Source organism: Nematolebias whitei, chromosome 3 (assembly GCF_014905685.2).
Source record: "Nematolebias whitei isolate Nwh7 chromosome 3, NemWhi1, whole genome shotgun sequence".
NCBI classification, from domain to species: domain Eukaryota; kingdom Metazoa; phylum Chordata; class Actinopteri; order Cyprinodontiformes; family Rivulidae; genus Nematolebias; species Nematolebias whitei.
This window is the reverse complement of record NC_056500.1, coordinates 21,089,630-21,111,100: the sequence shown is the minus strand read 5'-3', so window position 1 is coordinate 21,111,100 and position 21,471 is coordinate 21,089,630. Positions and strand designations below refer to the sequence as shown.

Here is a 21,471-nt window from a genome sequence, read left to right as displayed (position 1 = left end):
TTGACAAAAGAACCTTTTCCTACTCAGCTCCTGTTTCCTGGAATATCTTACAAAAACATTTGAAGCTCTCGACCTTGACCTCTCTAAGTGGCTTTAAGAATCTGTTGGACTCCTGGCAGGGACCAATGCAGACATGTTCATGTTTTTAGTTTTCTACATTTGGCTTATAATCTAGCTGTTTTTGTTACATTTTTGCCATCTTATTTGTAAAAAATAAAAAAAATAAAAATCTGTATGCCTTTTTCTAATTGTCTGCTGTTGTTGCTGTTGTCCACTGTTGTCATCATTCTTTATTGAAATCAGGACTCTCTTGTGAATGAGTCCTCGAGGCTCAATGGGATTAACCTGTCTAAACAAAGGTTGAATGAATGAATGAATGAAAAAAATATAATCAGATGTAAAATTGACCTGAAAAACTCTGGATTTGAACCCAGAACTCTCATTTATCACAGCATCTTACATCTTGCAGAAGAACCTGATATGCTCAGGAATGGGTTTTTCTGTTGTGTGTCCGAGTCCGCTCTGATTACATTCTTTGATGAACTAAATGGATTTCAGCATTGAAATATGTTTAATTTATTATTTTTAATACTTGTCATGCTAAATGGAATGAGCTCTCGAACCAGATGTGTCCCCCGGGCCAACGGGTGATGATTACTGCTTTAGACCAAAGAAAGCCTGAAAACAGATCCTGGTCCCACAGTTCAAATTACACTCTTTTCATTTCCTTTACGAATGAACTAACCTTCTTAGACCTGTGTGAACAGACTGATGTTTCACACTTTGAAACAGGACCTCACACTAAGGTGGTTCTAACTGAAATCTTAGTTTTTCTTCAGTTCTCCAGGTTGTGGACACCCTTCACTTTGCAAATATCACTAACAATGTCAGCATGAAAAACAATTACCGTTACAAACGCATGTATGAAGAACATTGTCCTTGTTTCAAAAGACAAATCAATCAGAGGCTTTATCTGCCAGCAGCAGATGGTCAAACAAACATAAAGCTTGTTGTTGAAGCCGAGAAACAGTTCAAGAGGTTTAGTTAAGTTCAGTTTCTGCGGAACAGAAGCACTAATTAATACACCCTGAAAACCAATTTACACCCCTGCCAAGCGGACTGGCGTTATTTACCCTGGCCAATCAGCGCACTCAACAAGAAACAATTAATAAAACAGGAAATAAAGAGACTGGAGGGGTGGCAAGTGTTAGCATGATTAAATAATTAACAAGACAGTCCAGAGAAGAGGGATCAATCCTGGACAAAGCTCGTTTTCTCTCATTGCTTTGCCTAAAAAAACACTTAATTAAATCTAGCAAAAGATTTTTAATGAAGGACAACTATTTTAAAACTCCCCAAGAAGACAATAAGAGAAGTATTGAAGTCAGAGTTTGCCTGTAGCAGCTTGTCTTCTCAAACACTGATCATTCAGCTGCCTCTTCCTTTAATGTCAGACTGACAGGAGAAAATTGATTGATGGGTTTTCATTAATCAGTTTACCTGATCTTAGATTTAAAAAGGTAAAGGATATAGAGGAGAAACTCGTCAATACAAGAGAATCACGTTTAAGCAATTTAAACCTTCATCAATAACTTGTTAGACTTTCTCCCCTTGCTGAAATAAATCAAGTCTTTCTCTTCTTGGTCTTTTAATTACCTCTCTCCTTGGATTAGTCAGCCTTTCCTGGGCTCTAATACTTGGACTGAGTAATTTCTTCTCCCAAACTGACAAATTGAGTATTAATAACTAGACCCTGATTAAACCCTGGTTATACAGTGACACCTATTCCATCAACCTGAATATGAAAACTTGATTAAAACAGCAGAAAATTGTAACGTTTTTGTGTTGTGCAAATATATTAAATAAAATAAAATACTTAAAACCCTGCTAATCTGGCTACAGAAACAAGGTTATGAAAAAAAAAAAAAAAAAAAAAAAGCTTTTTCCCCCAAAACTGCAAACGAGACACTTAACAAAAAACATGCATTTCTTACCTAAAAACAAATAACTTCCTTCCATTTCGTTCTCTTTTCCACAGAAGATGAAAATGTGCGTGCAGATGCGACCACGTCTCCCCCTGCCCAGTCCTCAGAGAGAGATGGGAGGAGTGTGTGAGGGGAGTTGGGGTTATAGCAGGTTATTTCCAGGACTGAGTGCATAAGGAGCTGGCACGTGTAATATGATTTCATTTGCACAAAGACCAACTTTGGTGTTAAAATGAAAGCAAAATCAACGGGGAAAGCGTGCATAATTCACTTTTACCCTGAAACATTATACCTACTTGTTGCCTTTTCTGCTCGGTTCAAGAAGCATCTATGAGCTGGAAACAGGAGTCCAGTCTTCATACCGCGCTGCTGCACTGCGGTGCAGATATTCATGACTCACCTGTGATCAGTGAGCGCACATACTGCCATCCAACTATGTCTTTAATGTACAAAATGGACACGTTCCCCACTGAAATAAATTACAGATGGATGCTTTAGTCCACATCATTGACAAAACAATATGTGGTTAAAATAAAAAAATAAAAAAATAGCACGATAGTTAGTGAGTGCTATGGTGGATATATTTGGAAGGCTAATTTATGTGCAGCAGCGTTAAGTGCACATAATTGTAGTTTTTATGTGATACACATTTAAACCACAAGGGGGCAGTAGACGCAAACTATTCACTGATGAAATAATCGTTTTTTATTTGAATAAAGTCTAGTCATCCTTAACATGCTCACTGTTAGTTCACATACATCTAGGGAGATGTAATGTTTACTTTAAGTAAACCTTTTCTTCTATTGTCACAGCTTTTTTTTTTTTAAGAACTTTACATAACAAGCAGGAAACAAAAAATGAGGTTGAGGAGCATTAAGTGTAGAACTACTAGACTGAGGAACAGCTTCTACCCTGAGACTGTTAGACTCATGAATCTCTAACTAGAATATTCACTGTGAAAATCATATCATGTTGCTGCTGATCCGTTTCATGTTGCTGCTGATCTGTTTCAATGTTGATGTGTTCGTGCGTGCACATCCGCTCACACAGACTCATGTTCATGTTTGTGCTGATGTTCAATGTTTTTATGTTATGAGTGCTTAGTGTATATTTAGTTGATGTTTTTCTTAGTTCATATCTTAGATGTTATTACTGTTTTTCTTATACATTTTATTGTTGGATGTAACTGGGACCCTGCGTACATAATTTCATTCCACCACATGTACCACATGAGGTGCGAATGACAATAAAGAAACTCTGACTCTGACTCTGAAAAAGACATTAAAGAAAGTTGCAAATCTTTCTGCAAGAACAAGCAGTGCTCTACTTTAAGTTGGCAGTTCTTGGAATGATTTCGATACAAGAAAATGAAATAAAAACTTAACTAAAAACAACAGTGTCAGATGAAATTTGATTTGATTTTTATAGTATATATACAGTATTATTATTTTTCCAGAAACCTGCATGTTTTTTTTTAACACAAATACAAATACTGAACTGCAAAGTGAGTGAGTCAACATACATAACAGAGCAGCTGGTTTGTAAAGAACAAAGGATGTAAAAACATAATTTAGCATGGAATACTGTAGACACACACACAAAACAGAAGATGAACACAAAAGTAATAATATAGCAACATAAATAATATGTGTCTTGTAATAGCATATAAAACCAAATTAGGACAACATAAAGTCAGGCATCTTATAATGTGAGTTTTTTTTAATAGGTGGAGAATCAAACAAAGTAAATACTATTGATTTTGTTATACCCTTAAAAAATAAAACGTATCCTTTTTTTTTATAAGATACACTTATCTACGTGAAATTCTGCCAAATTCAGAAATTAATCATACATTTCTCTAGATTTTTATTTTAGGCATTTTCTTTAAGATTTTACATTTATGAATGTATAAGTTGGCCCAGATAATTAACAACTTGATTGTGAATTCCTCTCTAGGTTAATTTTTTTGTCCAGCTAGAAGCCAGGTCTCTTTTGTAAATGAGTCCTCGAGGCTCAGTGGGATTTACCTGTCTAAATAAAGGTTGAATGAAAAAAAGCCTAACTGAACATGTTTCCAGAGAAAGTTAAAGTTATTCAACCTTTATTTATACAGGTTAGTCTCACTGAGTCACAAGGAATTATTTTCAAGAGAGACCTGTTTTAGACAAACCACAGATAAGGTACCGACAACATAAAATGCAAAGTAAAAATAATAATAATAAAGCAAATAAAGTAAAAACAATAGTGTTATTAAACAAAATAAAATCAAGCTACATTATAATACAAGGTAAAATACAACAATACTACTACAATAATACAATATTACAATTACAGTATTATTGTTAAAATACTTTGAATGAAGACACAAATTAACTCCATTTTCATAGTGGAACCATGATGGTGCTACACAGCAAATCACGTGACCAAACTATCGCGATATTTCAGTTTCTGTTGCCTACCCGTCCTCCTGGTTACTCTTTCTGCTGTGAGAAACATCAACACAGAAACCCGGGAAGAAAGTAAAGTAGACTTTGGAGAAGCGGGTGGGAATAGTTCTTAAAATAAGTCTTACAGCTCACCCGGATTTATTGTTTCCTGATAAGGCTGACACAATGGATTTATTTCGCTGGAAAAAGTTGGCAGTTTAGTTTCTCTCTTTTGGCTAACATCTGTTAGCTAAGCTTAGCCGGCTAACGCTAACGTTAGCAAACAGTTCACTCAACAAAAGTGAAGGAGGGTTCCAGAGAAGGTGGGACTTTCTTCTTATCATGACGTCGTAAACGCAAATGTGGATATTTAAACATACTGGATCGTTTCCCTAGAGGTAAGCCTTACATGTCTTCTCAAACAGTTGCTAAGCTAAGTTCGTTATTTTTCTGCCATCTAGCGTTAGTAATATCTATTGAGTTGGCAGCGGCTACGACTATTTCCTGGAAGTACATGCCGACATAAATCAGAAGTCAGCTGTTCCTATTGGTTTTATCTTTACTTACGTTTTTAAACATACAGCAGTTGTATTGGAAGCCAATAAAATAGTTGCTATAAGTTCAGCCAGCTTTAATTCTAGTTTGCGAACACCGTATAACTTGCTTTTTATTTTACACTCTAAACCACCGCCGTTACCACCGCAGTTCGTTTCTTTTAATGGGCAGAGTAATTCCTGGAACGCAAAGTAATACCGATTCATAACCACTTCGTTAGAGCGGCTCTTGTTTAGAAATTAACCATTTCCTCCGACTCTCTTTTTGGAGCAAGTTGGGTTGGAAGTTTTTTCGTGTTTAGTTATGGGTGTTTTGTCTTGTTCATTTAGATTAGATTTTGATTAGATGTGGGGAAATAACTAGGTACTAGAAGAGAAAATTTAGGTCATCCCTGTTTCTTTTTTAATGTTATTCCTTCAGCCTTACTTGTTTTTCTGATCAGCTATATACCATATGATATGTCAAATTAACCAATGGATGTTCTAAATCTGCTGTAGCAGTTCACACATTTCTGTTAAAAGTGAAGGTCTGACCTAATCAGACTTCTGCAATAGTCAAATGAAAAGCGCATATGTTAAAGGGATTTTAGTTATCTATCAATACTGGAGTTAGGATTTTGTACTTGATATGCATTTAAATAATTTATCTCTTGGATGGTTTTATTTTTAATGTCTTTTGTTCTTCCACTTGACAACCAAATGATAGAATGGTTGGTTTCAGCTATACAAAATTATTTTTGGAAAAGAAAAAAAAATCCAGTACTTTACTGTATTTATGGATCAAACCCACCATTTACACTCGTACAATTAACAGTAATTGAATATTATAAGTTTTGAAAAAGAAAACCTCTTGTATCTAGTTTAAACAGTGGTGTTGATGTAGTTTCAAAAAGAGAAGTGAAAAATAATGCTGGTGTAAGCACTTTTCAGTCAGCATTTTAACTAAAGGAAGTTCATGTTTGCTTATTTTGACATTCTAAAATACTCAGAATATGTTTGATTAAGGGTTTCCAAATTTTGCATATACCTGTAGTTGTTTAAACTAAATCATTTTTGTTACTTTTTATGTTTCCTTAGACTGTTTGAATGTTATGCCTTTGGGATTCCCAAAAATAACAAAATAAAATAAAAATGTGCTGAATTATTATTTTAATAATAACGGCTTTATTAAGTGACAAGATGTTTTGTTATCAGAGCAGTAAGTGTTCTAGCTATGCTGTTGACCAGTGCCAGTACTAATGTTGGCTCAGACATGATGTCAGAGGTAGTGTTGCTTTCAGTAAACATAACTTTGCTGATGTGTGAAATGTTTTTTACTCGGGAGAGCGTGTAGCAGCTGAATGGGTGCAGTAGTATTACTCTGTTGGTGTATTGGCTTTATTTGTTTAGTTAAGAATTAACTGGGCTATAAAAATTATTTTAAATTAGCAGCACAGTGGTTTAGTGGTTATTACAGTAGCCTCACAGCAAGAAGGTTTCTGGTTTAAACCCCGGTTTGGGCTTTTTGTGGCATTTACACAATCTTCTTGTGTTTGGGTGGGTTTTCTCCAGGTACTCCAGTTTCCTTTCACAGCCCAAAAAATCCCTTCTTGTTTACGCTGCCTTCAGGCTCAGAAGACTTCCATTGAAAATAGATTTGTGATCTCTGTTAATTTACCTGGTAAATAAAGATTAATCAAATTATAAAAATAACAATAAAACTGAGGAAGTTCCTTGAATGCGAAGCAAATCATCTGTGAGTAAATAGTAGTCCAGTTGCCTTTGACTCAGCTTACTAGGGTGACCTCGTGATTTTGTAAGATATCGTGCATTGACCAAAGCTGAAGCTCACCATTTGTTTCTAAAGCTTGTTTTTCTTAAACTTAAAACAACTCATTGCATTTTTTGTTTTGTATATTCAAGATGTCATTTGCAGTTTTGAAATCACATCACATTTATCATCATTCTCCCAATTAGTATACTTTCTTTAAATTTTCTACCTGCAGGTGAATGGGAGAGATGAGGAGCAGCAAGAGGACTAGTGCATCTATTAAAAGCTCTGCTCAGCTGTTGACTGATCACAATATTAGCACAGGTGTGTAAATTGCAGCTTGGTTTTTGATGTTTTTTAATGTTTGGGTTGCTTAATTTTTAAAGAAAATTTTTTACTCTGTATAATTTGAATAATTTGACGTTTACTGATCATAAGATTCTTTATCATATTTAAATCAGATTTCTGAATTATCGTATTTTGTTTTTCTTTATAAGAACTGAAAACTGCATGGAAAAGTTTGGATCAGTCAAAAGCTGCTGTAAGTAAACCTAAAAATTATTTTGCAGAATCATTTTGTTTTGTCAACTTTTTATTTCTTTAACTGTTTTTATTTTATCGAAGCAGAGAAGTACAGGCTTTAATATTTACAAATATTCAGAAGAGTTTGACGTATGTATTTTACAGCTGCGACACATAGAAAACCGTTTAGAGGCCACACCAGGAACTGGGGTTCTTCTGGATTCTGTCTCTGACCCACACAAGAAAAAATTGTCCACAACAGTCCGCAACAAAGGTGACTTACCTTAAAATATAAACCCAAACTCTTTAAATTACACCATTAAACATTAATTTATCAAAAAATGTCTGATTACTTTTCCATAACTGATAACAGTCAAGGTAAAGTTGCCTTCTTAAGATTATAACAGCATCTTTTCCATCACAGATGGACAAGGTGATGTTCTTGAAGGGTCTTCAAAACCTACGGGTGGAAATCAACAGAGTCCAATGAAAAGAAGCTCACGCAGCCCTTTGAGAAACACCACCCTGGACAGCAATGTACGGAAAAACAGCTGCGTGGAGTTCAGGGAACCACTGGCCTCATACAGGTACACATACTGTGTAAAAATATGTTCACAAAACTTTATTAGTTACTGTCAGGGACACAGTCACAAGGTCTTTACTTTTTTTTGGATACTTTGCTGTACATAGTTTAAGAAAGTTTTTTATCTTTGCTTCACTTGAGTGCAGGATGTGTGCATTTCTGGGCAGTTGTTGTGCCTGCATGTGTGTATCCTCACCATCAAACCTTCTGTTGTAGCACTGCTGCACAGCAAATATTATCTCTAATTATTAAATTGTTATTTTATGTTTTTGCCAGTGATATTGTTTTTAGAAGCTCAATGATGACTCTTAACGTGAACAAAAAAAAATCACACAATGGTAGTACTGTGGCTGTTACTACAGCATTAGAAATGAAGTTGAACCCGTGTGTTGCACAGTGTGTGTGCTTGTTAACGTTATCAAACTGACAGCCAAATTTTCAAGCATAAAACTTGTTGGGTGTCAAACACATTTCATCAGTTTAAAAAATAATGTCAGCCAAAAACCTTATGTTGCACATAGGTTTGGAATAAAGTTGACTTTAATAAGACTGTTGTTTGGTTGTATGGCCGAAAGGAAAATAGAATAGGGAAAAAGCTATGTAAGAAGTAATCATGAAGTTTTGGTAATTGCTTTGCTACAGTTTAAGATAATAAGTTGAGACTGTTCATGCAGGTTTACATAATGTGAGAAGTCTGAATATTTTGCTGTAAGTGGTTTGCTTTGCTTCAGTCGAAGAGAAACTGAAAACCTAAACTGTGCTATCACTGTGAGTATCAAAGAAAGATTGACAAAACATTTTAAGTGACCATACCAAAAAAAGATATGATTACATTGTTTTTGTGGCTAAACGCTTTTTTTTTTTTTCCTGAATTATATCAGACAGAAAGTATGCAAAGAAACATTTGCTGAAAGCACATTCTGAATTGTAATTAAACCTTTACCTTTTTGGTAAGTAGAAAATGCAATGGTATTAATATGCTAAATAATCAGTCTTAACTATGACTTGGTTGATTGACCTTTTATATAGCTAGATTGCAGTGTTATTATTGGGAACAAATAATCTGTGGTTCTTGTAAAAACTGATTTTTTTTCCCCCACTGAATTCACATAGCTGTTTTATATGTTGTTGTGTTGTTTAGAGCCAGTTATAATCTGTTTGCTTGGTCAGTAACAGTATTGCGTAATTTGTGTTGTCGTCGACTAAAAGTTTCCAAGTCTTTGTTTTATGATTGTTAGATATTTTCATTATTTTCAACAGTGAACATGTTAAGTGCATATGTTTTCTCTCTTTCTGTCAGCTATAGCCATTTGTAGTTTGAGCAGTGAATTAAGAGTAAATCTTTTTCCTTTTCTTGATCCCATGTAATCTGCTGTATGTCCAGAGAGTCCACCCCTCCTTCACGTCCCTTCTCTCAGCTGGAGACCTACAATCTGCAATCTGTGCCAGGGTCTTCCTACACATCCTCTCCGTCTCACTCAGATCCTTCGCCCAGCCAGCTGGTTTACCAGAGAGACAGACAGACAGACAGGAACCTGGACAGCACACATTCCTCTGCTCTGGAGAGCGCTGAAGTACGCTACCTCAATGACCAGTCAGCCCTGGATATTCTGAAAACAGAGGAAAACGCTCACAAAATACAACTTGGTATGGATGAGTCAAGCTCTTGTGTAGCTCCCACTCCAGGCTCATCCCGCCAAGGGGAGAGCACTCCTTCTACCAGTCCTGGCTCAGCTTCCCAGAGATTAGAAAACCTAAAGCGACATCAGCCGGATGATAAACTGGAGAAGCTCAAAGCACGAATTAGAAGGCAAAGGAAGCATCTAGAGGAGGCTGCAGATAGAGAAAAATTGCAGTGTCTTCTTGAAAAGCCCATTGCTGAATTTGTGGAGAGTGACATTCCTGGTGTCAACAAAATGCCCACAGCCAAGATACGTAAAGTAACATCTGGACCTCCTGCACCTATATACAAAGGTATTTTGAACAAGACCTATTTTTCTACTTTTAGTCTCTTTTTTTTTTCACTGTAGTTGAAGCTATCTGGTATGTCAGATGTTTTAAATAATGCAGATTTGAGCTGTAGTGTTGAAATGTGATGCAGTCTGTGTTTCTTTGTATTTGTAGGTTTTAACAGGACGGAGACAAAAATCAAGACTTCTGATGGAAAAGTTTGGAATGAGGAGGACTTCCATAACTTCAGCAGTGAAATCTACAGAGACATGTCGCATAATTTTCCTGGTAAATGTGCATTAGGACACCAAAATTCTCTCCATTTTGTATTTGCTGGCTTTTATATTACTACATACTTGCATTTGGTTTTTTTCTTGTCACAAAAGGGTTTTAATATGGAACTGAATAGTAGTTTGACTAGTTTGGGTGTTTTTGTGTTTCAGTGCTTTGACCAAGAACATGTACTAAATATGTCAAATATGCATTGTTTATTTTTGTTGTGATTATTCTCTGCATCTGTCCTCTGTGTTTAGAGAGCAGCCGATCAAAGCATCAGCAGCAAAGAGAACGAGGAGCAGAACGATCCAGTGAGAAGAGGCCATCCAAACCAGTTAGGAAAGTTCATAAAGTTCCTCCTGTCTCTGACCGGAATTCAAAACCAGGTATGATAATCTTTTTTTTGTAGAAGCAGACCTAAATGCTAAACTAATTTTAATGTTTGTAAGTAGAACCATCTGTTAGGAACTTGTCATGGTTCAGTGCAAATACAAAAAAAAAAAGTTTATTGCTTGGCCTTATTTTTTTTTCACTTTGCTTTGCTTTTTTTATTTTTTATTTTTTGTTCTCCTTTAAGTCAGTGTTATTTGTCATCTACTACTGAACCCTTGGATCTTTTTTAATTTTGTGCAAACGTTTGTGGTATCGATACATATTAAATTTTGTCAATTTGGAAGGAATTTTTTTTTTTCAGTTTTGTAATTGATATACTGTTTACTTTCTCACTGTTTTTATTTGTATGTTATTGAATCCATGCCTTCTAATTTTATACAGACCTATCTTTGTTTGTTAAAACATGGGTCATCATCATTTTTAAAACACTCAACAGTTAAATTACCTTAAAAGGTTCAAATTAAAATTTCACAGGAGTTCATCGTCAAATGCATAGTTTTAAACACGAGCTGACTTTTTATGTGTTAGTTCTTGGACAACAAATGAAACATAAAAACATGCAAGACAAGATTTAAAAGGTAAAGAGCAATAATAAAAAATATATATATTAACTTAAGAAAAGCACTATGCTCAAATGCAGTTAACATCAGAGAAATGTACAAATGAAGATATTGAAAAGAGAAATAGATATTCAGTTATTCACATGTACACAGTTGGGGTGCAGTTGTCAAGTATGACTAAAGTTTCTCATGTTATGTTGGGTAAATTAGAGCAGGGCTAGGGAATGTTTCCTGAGAATTAACTTCTCTGAGCCATGGTAAAAGGTATCGTTTGGGCTGAACATGTTGCATTTTTAGCCCTTACATTTTGTGATTTAGAGCATGGCTATTGCTTGAAATGAATTGTTTTATAGATTATAAACTAGCTCAACCACATATTCATCAGAGTTTGATGTTCTGCAGTGATGTACCAGTAGTTATTCTAAGATTGTCAAAATCACATTAGAAAAATGTGGCCCTTTGTTTCATGTTCTGTACAGGCCTTTAAACACTACAGCACATAAACCAGAGATAGTGCTCACAAATGACTCAACGTTAAGTCTCTAATCCCTGAAGAAATGTCCAGTATGTGAGACATGCAGTTTGTAACCAACAAGTCACATACAAACATTCACCCTGTAGTCTCAGCCAAATACTGCTGGAACCTGGCCACAGCATGGTTCAGGATCACATTTAGCTCAGTGTTTCCCCTACCATTATTCAAGGAGGGCGCCCCACCCTGTCAACAGAACCGAGTGCCCCGCCTACCAAATCCCCCATCCCCACGCAGCTCCGTCACTTCCGGACGGGGAGCGAAGATTGTAGAAGCTCAGCTCAGACTCCAAACCACACGCAATATAAACGTAACGCTCTGCTCCACTTCCGCTTGAAGAAAGATTGTTGGGGGGCTGCTTGGATTCTTTTAGATTTCTGTTTATTTCAAGTTAATTAATTTATATAGAGCCTATTCCCAGCAAAAGTCACGTAAAAAAAATAAATCTAGAATAAAAATGTAACTGGTCCAATTGCAATTCAGTTATAGTCAACTTAATTCAATTCAGTTCAATTATGAAAAAAAAATACTGTCGTGTTTATTATACCAATAGTTATATTTTCAAGTTTTTAGAGGAATTTATTTTGCCGAGTGGCTAGTGGATTGTATCGAAACTTGTAGGTTGTCTCTCAAGTCTGACTGGTTTCTGTTTCATGTTGGCATGGTACTATAAATAGCCCTCTGAAATCTTTGGTTGGGTTCACTTGGCTCATCCGCTTAGCTTAAACAGCTGCTTGGTTTGTTTATGTACTGCTTTATTACCAGGAATGGCTCTGAAGTACTTATGAAATGTACTCTAAATATTTTGAAATAACATGTTGCTGTTTCTTTCAGTCGATGAATAAAGGAAAAGATTGCTGTGTTAAACGACAACAAGGCATTTGTTTTATATTGAAAGAAGCTCTGAGAAAGTATATTTTTGGAAAGTTGGTAGAGCACAACTGTAACAACAGTTTGTTTGTTTGTTTTTTGATTTATTTATTTATTTTGCTATCCTCCTCTCACACAGCAATTTCAGAAAGATAGAAATCCCACCACTGTGTCCTGCTTTGTTTTTGTGATTATATAAATTTTGAATTAAGTAGCTTTTCAAATCTACATGAAACTATTATCTCATCTGTGTCTTTATTTTCACCAAATTGTTTATTTATGCTTTAGCTGTGATACGTAATGACAATTTGAAGTAGTGACATTTTAAGTTTATTTTATTTTTTCTCCCCAGTAATTAGCCCTGCATCTTGGAAGGAGGGTCAAAAACTAATAAAGATGGTATTGGGTCCGGGTCCTGGGTTTCCCAGAAAGGAGCACAGTTCTCAACCAGCTGGCAGACTGACCCGAACAGGTGGGGCTCATTAACATGAACTCTTACTGCTCCCCCTCAACAAACCAGGACATGATGTTCTGTCTTGAGGCACTTTTTGAAGTGGTAGAAATATAATGTTAGACAAGATAGGTTTTAGGAACATGAGTAGAATTAGAAAACTACATTTGGTCTGTTTCAGCCTACATAGACATTTTGTGGCATATATTGTTTACTGTTAACAAAAAAATTTATTAATATTGTACTTTTCATTTATTTTTATTTTTTGTCATCGTTGTACTCGGATTTAGTTTTTCATGCTGTTGTCAGCTGCACAAGGCACATATTGAGAAATACATTTTGATACTAAGATTTTTTTTTATTTTTTTTTTAATGAAGCAAACCGATATATTTTAAAACTTATTGGTTATTTGTTAATAAGACATGAAAACTTGGTAATCTTTTGAAAGTACAATCTTGTGAGAGTCATGCATTGAACTGGGTCAAGTTATTAAATATCACATCACAAATACAAACATCGAGCCCTGCACCTGTTTAAATATTTCTAATATATTGGCTGTGTAAGCCCTGTTTCTCTTTGTGTTTTCTTTAATATTACATACAGTACTCTCATAGTTATTTTTAAATCCAAAGTTTTACCTCCTTTGTTTTCCAAAACACTTGTGTCCATCCAGCAACATTTCTGTTGATATGAAATTGCATAGACAAAACTGAAACTGGAGTCTGCCACATTGGTTCATATTGTGAGATCAAATGTCAGAAGGGAGCACACAGTCAGACGTCTGACAGTAAATTAGGCAAATATCAATAATTCATAGTTTCCACAACTTTATCACAGTGATATTGCCTCACCATAAAATAACTGTCTCTGTCTTTCTTGATTATATCTGCACATGAGGAATTACTGACCAGAACAAATAGAGATTGACTGCCATTTCAGGCTGAATGCACAAATTGATCTCCAAAGAATGCTCAAAGTGCATGTAGCATATACCATGGGTAATGTCAGGAGTATCCAGAGGAGTTTACTGCAGGGGGAAAAAATAAATTAATGTGTGTGTGTGTGTGTGTGTGTGTGTGTTTGGATTAGATGGTACATGGGAATCTTCCATTTGACCTAGATTAAAGTTGTAAAGCCTCCACTGCGCCTCTTTTTTAAAATTTGTATTTGTGCAATAGTTGTTTTTTTTTTAACTTGTCTAGTAGTCATTTGTAGATCAACCAGGATTTTTTTTTTCAACAGATATAAATGTATCTGTTATAGATAATGTTTTGTTTTCAAAAATAGGTGTATAATATTTTCTTATATTTAGTTGTAAATAAATGAGCAGAAACTCTTAGCAATTTTCCTTTTATATTGAGAGGGGGAAGGCGATGGCCACTACTAACGTTCTGTTTTCCTGAATATTTACCAGATTCCCGTCATTGTTCAGAACCAACCAGAAGCTCTCGTCCAAACAGCACTGAGAGGCCTAAAGAGCAACCTATCAGCAACTCTACAACCACATACAAGCCGTTGTCTTCAGCTCAGGAAAAGACTCCACTGCGAGTCAACACAGATCTGCTGTCAGCAGACACTCGGGGGTTATATGATGACCTTCAGCTGGATTGCGAAGTAGCTGAGAAGGAAGAGAGGGCCCGTAAAAGATCTCGGGGTGGCAGTGTTAGTAGAAGAGGAAGAGGGGGCTCAGGTTCACGAACAAGGACACCAGTCTCTACTTGGGGAACTACTGCAGCTGCAAATACCTCCTCAAGAGGTTGCCGAAGTGCTAGCCCAACTACACGCCAATCTGATACCATCAACACTGTTGACAAAGGACACAAGGGGCGTCACTATGACCCGGATACAGTTCGACAGTACATTGTACGGCAACAAGAGGAAAGAAAGAGGCGTCAGGCAGAAGAGAAGAGAGCAATGAAGGAAGAAGCTGAAAGGAGAAATCTGAGGCTTCAGGAGCTTTACAAGAAGCAAAAAGAAGTTGCTAAAACTATACCTCTTTCAGCTGAGGCACTTGTGGCCCCTTTCCAAAAGCGACTACAGGAGACCTACACCAAACTACTACAGGAAGATACTCAGCTCAATGAGGAGATGACAGAGAGACTTTCTGCACCTTCCATTCAACTGGTAATATAACCATTCATGAAACATGCTCATCATTTTTTCAATACAAAAGTTTCATAGAGTAGATGGATTTACTACCAACAATGTGACTTTTGTTTTTTGTTTGTTTTGTTTTTAACAGAGGCCAGCGTACCAGCCTTCAGGAGAGTCAGACAAAGAAAACAAGCGACTAGAGGTCCCACAGAGCCCCTCAAGTAGCGATAAGTCTTTAAATGATCTGCCACCACCTCCATTATCCAGGTATTATATGCTTAAAAATAATGGAAACCTATGCATTTCCTTTAAGCACCGACCAAAATATTGAGATCATTTCATTTAAGTGTATTTACGGAAATAAAATTCTGCAAGTCTGCAATTTTTTTTTCCTTTTCTGTAATGAGAATTTTAGATAACCACCAAAAGCATCCGCCGTAACCAGCGAAGGTGCTTGTTTTTAGATGTTTTATTTTTCATGGAGATGCATTGCAAGTGTGTGTTAAAAAGAAGAAGTTATTTTCTGCTTTTAAACATACAGGAACAAAAACATGTACAACAAACAAAACCGTTTTTCTAAATTTGATGTATTAAATATTACATATAACTGTCTGGAAATTAACTAAACTATATTATGGATGGATGGCAGGCAGGCAGGCATGCATACTGAAATGGCTATCTAAAGTTGTCCAGTATTTAATACAATCACTCAGATGAGTTTGAATTTATTTTTACTTTGTGCTAAAGAAATCAATAATTTTAAAAATTGTGAAAAAGCTGCAATATTACAGTAACAATGTATTTGTGTCCAAACTCAGTACTGGACCTGCAATAAGGACAGTAGAGTTTTTTTTTTTTTTTTTTTTTTTTTTTTTTTTAGCACATGCATTGGCAGGGAGCAGATATATGCTGGTTTACAGCTGTAATCTTCTTAATATTTTAGTTTAGTTTTATTAGTTATTAACTATCCATTTTATTACAAAGATCATCTTCTCTTACAAATGTGGAAATAATGACAATTTTGTGTTTTTTTACTACTGAGAATTAAATATGACAGGTCAAATATTTAAATTTCATGCTTTATTATTCACAAAGTCTTTGAATTCTCTCTGAAATGTGTGGATCTTAATAATGAAACTACTTGGATTTTTATTTTTTTTTTATCTCAGTAGCAAATATTTTGAATACATTTACAGTAATTGTTCATGTGCTGGTCATAAAATTAGAAAATCATGAAAAAGTTGATTTATTTAAGTAATTCCATTAAAAAAAGTGAAACTTATATATTATATTCATTCATTACACACAGACAGACATATTTCAAATGTTTATTTCTTTTAATGTTAATTATTGCTGTATTTATTATAACTGCAATTTAACAAAATCCCTTTGCATAATTATTTTCTAACTTTGAAACTGTCCTTTTTTTATTTTTACCATCTCTCTCAGGAATGATCTGGATGTTGTAAACTCTTTACTTCACCCAGACCGTCTCCATCCACCTGTACAACCTACCACTGGTCCCAGCTGCATTACACAAGCACCTTCCAATGAACATCTCCTGTCTCAGCTTTTAAGGCTGGAGGCCGCCGTGGCTGCTAGTAATATAAAGTACAGTGAACGTCCAGCCACAGCCCCTTACAGCAGGTCACAGACCAAAATGTCAAGAATTGAGGCTCTAAAAGCCACAGCTACATCCCTCTCCAACCGTATTGAGAGGGAGGCAAGGAAGTTTGCTATACAGGAGGTCAACTATGGTGCAGCAACTTCAGTGGATTTTGATACTATATTGTCTCCTAGAATTTCTAATCTTGATCAATACTGGACAGAAACAATTACTAATGCCACAAAACATGAGGATATGACTCCTAAGATGCATGCAGTTCTAACAAGTACAGGTTCATACATGGGCACAGCACTCCCAGGAGCAGGCAATCTGCATGACCTGAAGGAAAAGAAAGAAAAGAGGGACACTGGTTTCACCAATCCACATAAAATTTCTGTTGATTTAAATGTACCAGCCTATAAAGGTTTCACTCAAGAAAGAAGTAGGATAGTTGGAGGGTTGGAAAACAACGAGAGAACAGAAAAAGCAGCATTGAAAACAAAAGCTCACAAGGAAGACAGTGAGGCTAATCTCCACGATTCAAGTGCTGGTTCCATCAGCGAGGGTCCACTTCTAAGTGAAGGAAGTTTTTCTGAGGATGAAGCAAGCCCTCGTCACTGCTCCGATAATCCTGTACCTCTGTCAGATCGCCTGGAGGCAAAGGACTATTGTGCAAGTCAAAGAAAAAATAAACAAAGACTGTTGGACTTCCAGAGGGAGGCAGCAATGTGCTCACCATTTTCACCGTTTGACAGCAGCAAAACGCCCTGGGAAGAGTTGAACAAAGGAAGCCCACTAAGTGTAATCAACATTTTTACTAAAAATGCCCATGGCCATGTTCAAGGTAAATTCATGCTCATCAGTTTTTGTTGTATTAGATGTGGATAATAATTAATAAGTTGTCTGAAAACTATTTGTGAATTTATCCAAGTCAAAACTGATGATATATATTTTTTTACACCATAATAAAATAAAACATATTGGTAAACATTTAATACTGTTTATGCAGTATTTCTGAAACATTTTAGCCAAAATAGCTACTCAGACGATCTAACATTTGACAAATTATGGTACATGCACACAGAGGAAGTGGCCACTTACTTTTCTCCTCTCTACATTATACGGCAGTGAGTGAAAGAAATTCGGAGGTAAATTCTCCCCCTGCCAATTCTTCACACTGTGGAAATAGCCCGGCCAGTGCAGCGGTTTATGAAGATGATTTGGTTTCATCACATACCAGCAAGACGAGTGACCAGAGAGGCTCCAACTCACCTAGGTAAATATACCAACTCTTTAATATCACAAGTGGCCATAAGGTGGCAATCATGTCATACTTTAAAAAAAAGTCAAATTATTTTCACCTGAAGTCTAATCATGTTGATTCTCTTTATTATTTTTATTAAATAAAATAGAATTTATGCAAAATTATTTTTGTTTTACAAATGTGTTAATGGAAAATGTAATTTTTAAAAGTAGCTTTTACTACTGACCTGTTTTGTCAGTTTAAATAAATGTTTTGTTGAACTGTGCGTAAGTCAATTATTCTACTATCTTTTAATTATTTTAGCTGCTCTCAACATCTTTCTCCTGGTTCAACACCTGGCTCCTCACCTATTTCCAGGCACTTGGCTAGAATAAAAGGTGAGAGATTAATGACATTGCATGAAGTCCTGGTTTGACTGAATTGTGATTCCATGTTGTGTCAGAATACATTTAAATACCAGTATGATTAATGCAATACAATGTAACCCTACAAGTCACATTTAATATTTTAGAGTGTAAAGTTCTGTTTTCTAAAACGTTTTTTCCTCTTGTAGGAACTACATCAGACCAGAGTGACACAACTCTTGTTGAAGAACAGAGAAGCTCTCCTTCAGAAGTTCTATCTTCAAATGGCAAAAAGAGAAGATCAGACAAAAGGTCTAGCCCTACCCAGGTCAAAAGTGTGCACTCTGATTCATCAGGCGAAGCATCAGGACATTCTCCTCAAAGGTAATAACCCTGGTCAGATGGCTTTAAAAATTCAGTTTGATAGAGCTAGTTTGAGTTTTGTGTAAGGTAAACATTTTATCTACATAGAAGGCCTGAGTATTTTTCTTTTTGAAAAACAGAACAATGTCTGAATAGTAAATGCTTCCACAAATAAAAAAAATACCCATTTTTCCAGGTTTCTCTATACTTCTCCCTGGTAGGTTGTACATCATATCAATCGTAAAATATTAGTGTTATATCTGAATGTTGAATTTATTCATTTTAATACATTGAATTTAAAAAGACCAATACTAAATATTTTATTGGTATATGCAACAATGTCCACATTACCAGTGTTGCTTGCCGTTGTGCAGAGGAGAGAAAAGGGCAAGAGAACGTCTCTAATTATAGTTTACCAATGAGATGGAGCTAAGACAGTGGGAGTTTACATTATCCTCTGAGCTATAAATATTATAACTTTAGGAAAGTCTTTGTTACAATATTTTACAAGCTCATTTTTGTAAGTTAAGTGCTTGTATTTAAATCAGGCAGTGAAAAGTCTGTTTTATGTACACTCTTAATTAATACCATTAAAAAATGTTCTATTTCCTAAGTTTTTTTTTCATAAACTGATCATCTAAACTGTCTTAGCCATTTCACAATCTTATCTAGACCCACCTAAGTACTAAGCTACTCTTAAAAGGCACCCAGTTAGAGCCGCCAGTAAACAATCTTGTGTCTTGGTGCTGAGTGCTCAAACATCCATGCAGCTTGTGCCAAGCAACACAATCAAGCTGCAGTTAAACCCAAGAGCAGAAGACACTGGGTGTTTTGTTGTAAGGGCCCACTGAGTGTGCCAACAGACCCTCTCTCTCTCGAAGGGTCTGTTGGCTTTATCACAGCTTCGGCCTTAGGCCAAATGAAAAAAGGGTTTTTTTGTTCCTTTAAATCTAAGTTTGAAGTGGTGTAATCTGAGCCTCCTGGTGATACTCTGAAGCCCAGGTGGCAAATTCTTTAGATTTTGTGGTATCTGTGTGTCCTGCACAGTAAAGGCCTTACATTCAGACAGGAGTGTCTCCTTTTCTCTATAGTCAAGAAGTATTTTTTTCTTTGCTAAGACAAAAACAGTTTACAGGATATGTTTTAGTATGATTTAGCCCCATAGTAAGGAGGTTATCTTCCAGTTGGAAGATCGAGTGTTCGTTCCTCAGCTCCAAAGTGTCCCTCAACAGGACACTTAACATTTCTGGAGAACCTGGATGAGGTGTAAAAGGCATTTAAATAAGTGTGGATTATTTACTATTTAATGTTATGCCTGTATTATCACTGGCCATTAGCTTTTGATAAATTGTTTTTAAATAATGCTTTATATATGACAGATAACAAGGACTGATAATCATAATTAAGTAATTACAGGGACAGTTACTTTAGATGCCAGTTTTAAAGTATATGACAATTTATACATTTTTTTTCTGTTTGTCTTTTTACAGACCAAGAAGGGCTTCTCCGCCTGGCTCTCCAGAGCCTACATCTCAGGAAACGGATTCTCTCAGAGACCCTTTTAAAAGTGGCTCTCTTGATGTAAATAATCCAAACATCAACACCCCAATTTACAATGGTGTGGCAGGGTCTAGGTCCACAGGTACATTAATGCAATTTATATGGTTTGTAATTTTAGTTGCACTGTTAATAAACAACACCACTGAAGTCTCTAACTTTATATTGTCTTTCTCTTAGGGGAGCTGCAATATTCACCTGCTGTTTTGCAACAACGAATGACAGCAGAGCTCCAGTACCTGGAGTCCATCGAGGAGTCCTACAAGCAGATAGGAGACATAGAGAGACTGATGGGTGTCTCCATGGCACAACTGGAGAGTGCATCGTTGGCTCAAATGCTTAAAGTAAAAATAATATTATTGTCTCAAAGTAGTTGTAATGAAGTAATGTTTCAAAGCTTTGTTGTAGAAGTTAAGACATCTTCGACAATGTTCTTTACAATTGATGCGGGATGTTTCAATATTTTGCACATAACTTGGCATTTAACTATATTTTTTATATAAAAATTTCAACACAAGCTGCTGAGAGTTTGTTAATGAAAAGTTTTATTTGCTTTCGCTTAATATTGCTGTTTTTTGTGTAGTAAAGGTGATTTCTGCATTGGGATTTTTTGTATGCAGATTTATTACAAATACTTAAAGCATTTGTTCTTTTAACTGTCCCCCTGCAGACCAAGCAGCAGCACCATGAGCGTGAACTTTATGAGTTGAAGATCAAGGCTGAAAGAGAAGCTTTCGAAACAAAGCTGCAGTTGGAAGAAAATAGGCAGAGAGTTGCCAGGGTACACACATTTCTCATTAATATTATGTTTTTTAGACATTTAATTTTGTTGCTTTATTAATTTCCATGTATGAATGATTGTATTGTTATTTGTATAATATGTTGTATGGTTTTGGTCCAGGCTCATATAGAACTACAGGAAAGCTTGGCAGCATCACAAAAGGAGTCTTTGGAAGTCCTCCAGGAATCAACTTCTAAGATGATGAGTCAACAGGCTGAAGCAACAAGACACACAGCAGAAGCTGCCCGACACATTAAAGAGGTTAATAATAACTTCCTTCCTTTCTGCTTGGGAAGTTGGGAAACAACTTGTGTCTTTAATTTTAAATCAAAAGCTGATTGTTGAGTCAGTGAACTAAAGGAACAATCAGTGGCAGGTCAAAAAAAAGTTAAATAAAACGATAAATAAATTACCAAATCAAATATTGGATCTTTGTATCATGTTGTCTTTCAGATGACAGAACTTGCACGGTCCCAGATAGCAGGAACTTCGATAATCCCACCTGTTAACACTGATTCTGCTTTAATGGATCAGCGGAAAGAACACAAGAACTCAAAACCACAAGACAACAATGCTGACTCTGACAGGTATATTTTGATCATAACTTTT

At 35.8% G+C, this 21,471-nt stretch overlaps 1 protein-coding gene across 1 annotated transcript in view; it reads left to right on the top strand.

Moving 5' to 3' along the window:
- The first annotated feature begins 4,452 nt into the window (after positions 1-4,452).
- Positions 4,453-21,471, top strand: part of cep350 (centrosomal protein 350) — a 29,657-nt gene continuing 12,638 nt past the window's right edge. The window contains exons 1-20 of the mRNA XM_037698088.1: positions 4,453-4,809; positions 6,951-7,039; positions 7,213-7,256; positions 7,403-7,511; positions 7,662-7,824; positions 9,205-9,794; positions 9,945-10,058; positions 10,304-10,432; positions 12,754-12,873; positions 14,268-14,977; positions 15,096-15,214; positions 16,397-17,397; positions 17,682-17,829; positions 18,121-18,194; positions 18,371-18,545; positions 20,015-20,166; positions 20,262-20,425; positions 20,752-20,862; positions 20,983-21,123; positions 21,316-21,449. Coding sequence (XP_037554016.1) covers positions 6,955-7,039; positions 7,213-7,256; positions 7,403-7,511; positions 7,662-7,824; positions 9,205-9,794; positions 9,945-10,058; positions 10,304-10,432; positions 12,754-12,873; positions 14,268-14,977; positions 15,096-15,214; positions 16,397-17,397; positions 17,682-17,829; positions 18,121-18,194; positions 18,371-18,545; positions 20,015-20,166; positions 20,262-20,425; positions 20,752-20,862; positions 20,983-21,123; positions 21,316-21,449 — 4,283 coding nt within the window. The 5' untranslated portion in view covers positions 4,453-4,809; positions 6,951-6,954. The remainder of the gene's footprint in view (positions 4,810-6,950; positions 7,040-7,212; positions 7,257-7,402; positions 7,512-7,661; positions 7,825-9,204; positions 9,795-9,944; positions 10,059-10,303; positions 10,433-12,753; positions 12,874-14,267; positions 14,978-15,095; positions 15,215-16,396; positions 17,398-17,681; positions 17,830-18,120; positions 18,195-18,370; positions 18,546-20,014; positions 20,167-20,261; positions 20,426-20,751; positions 20,863-20,982; positions 21,124-21,315; positions 21,450-21,471) is intronic.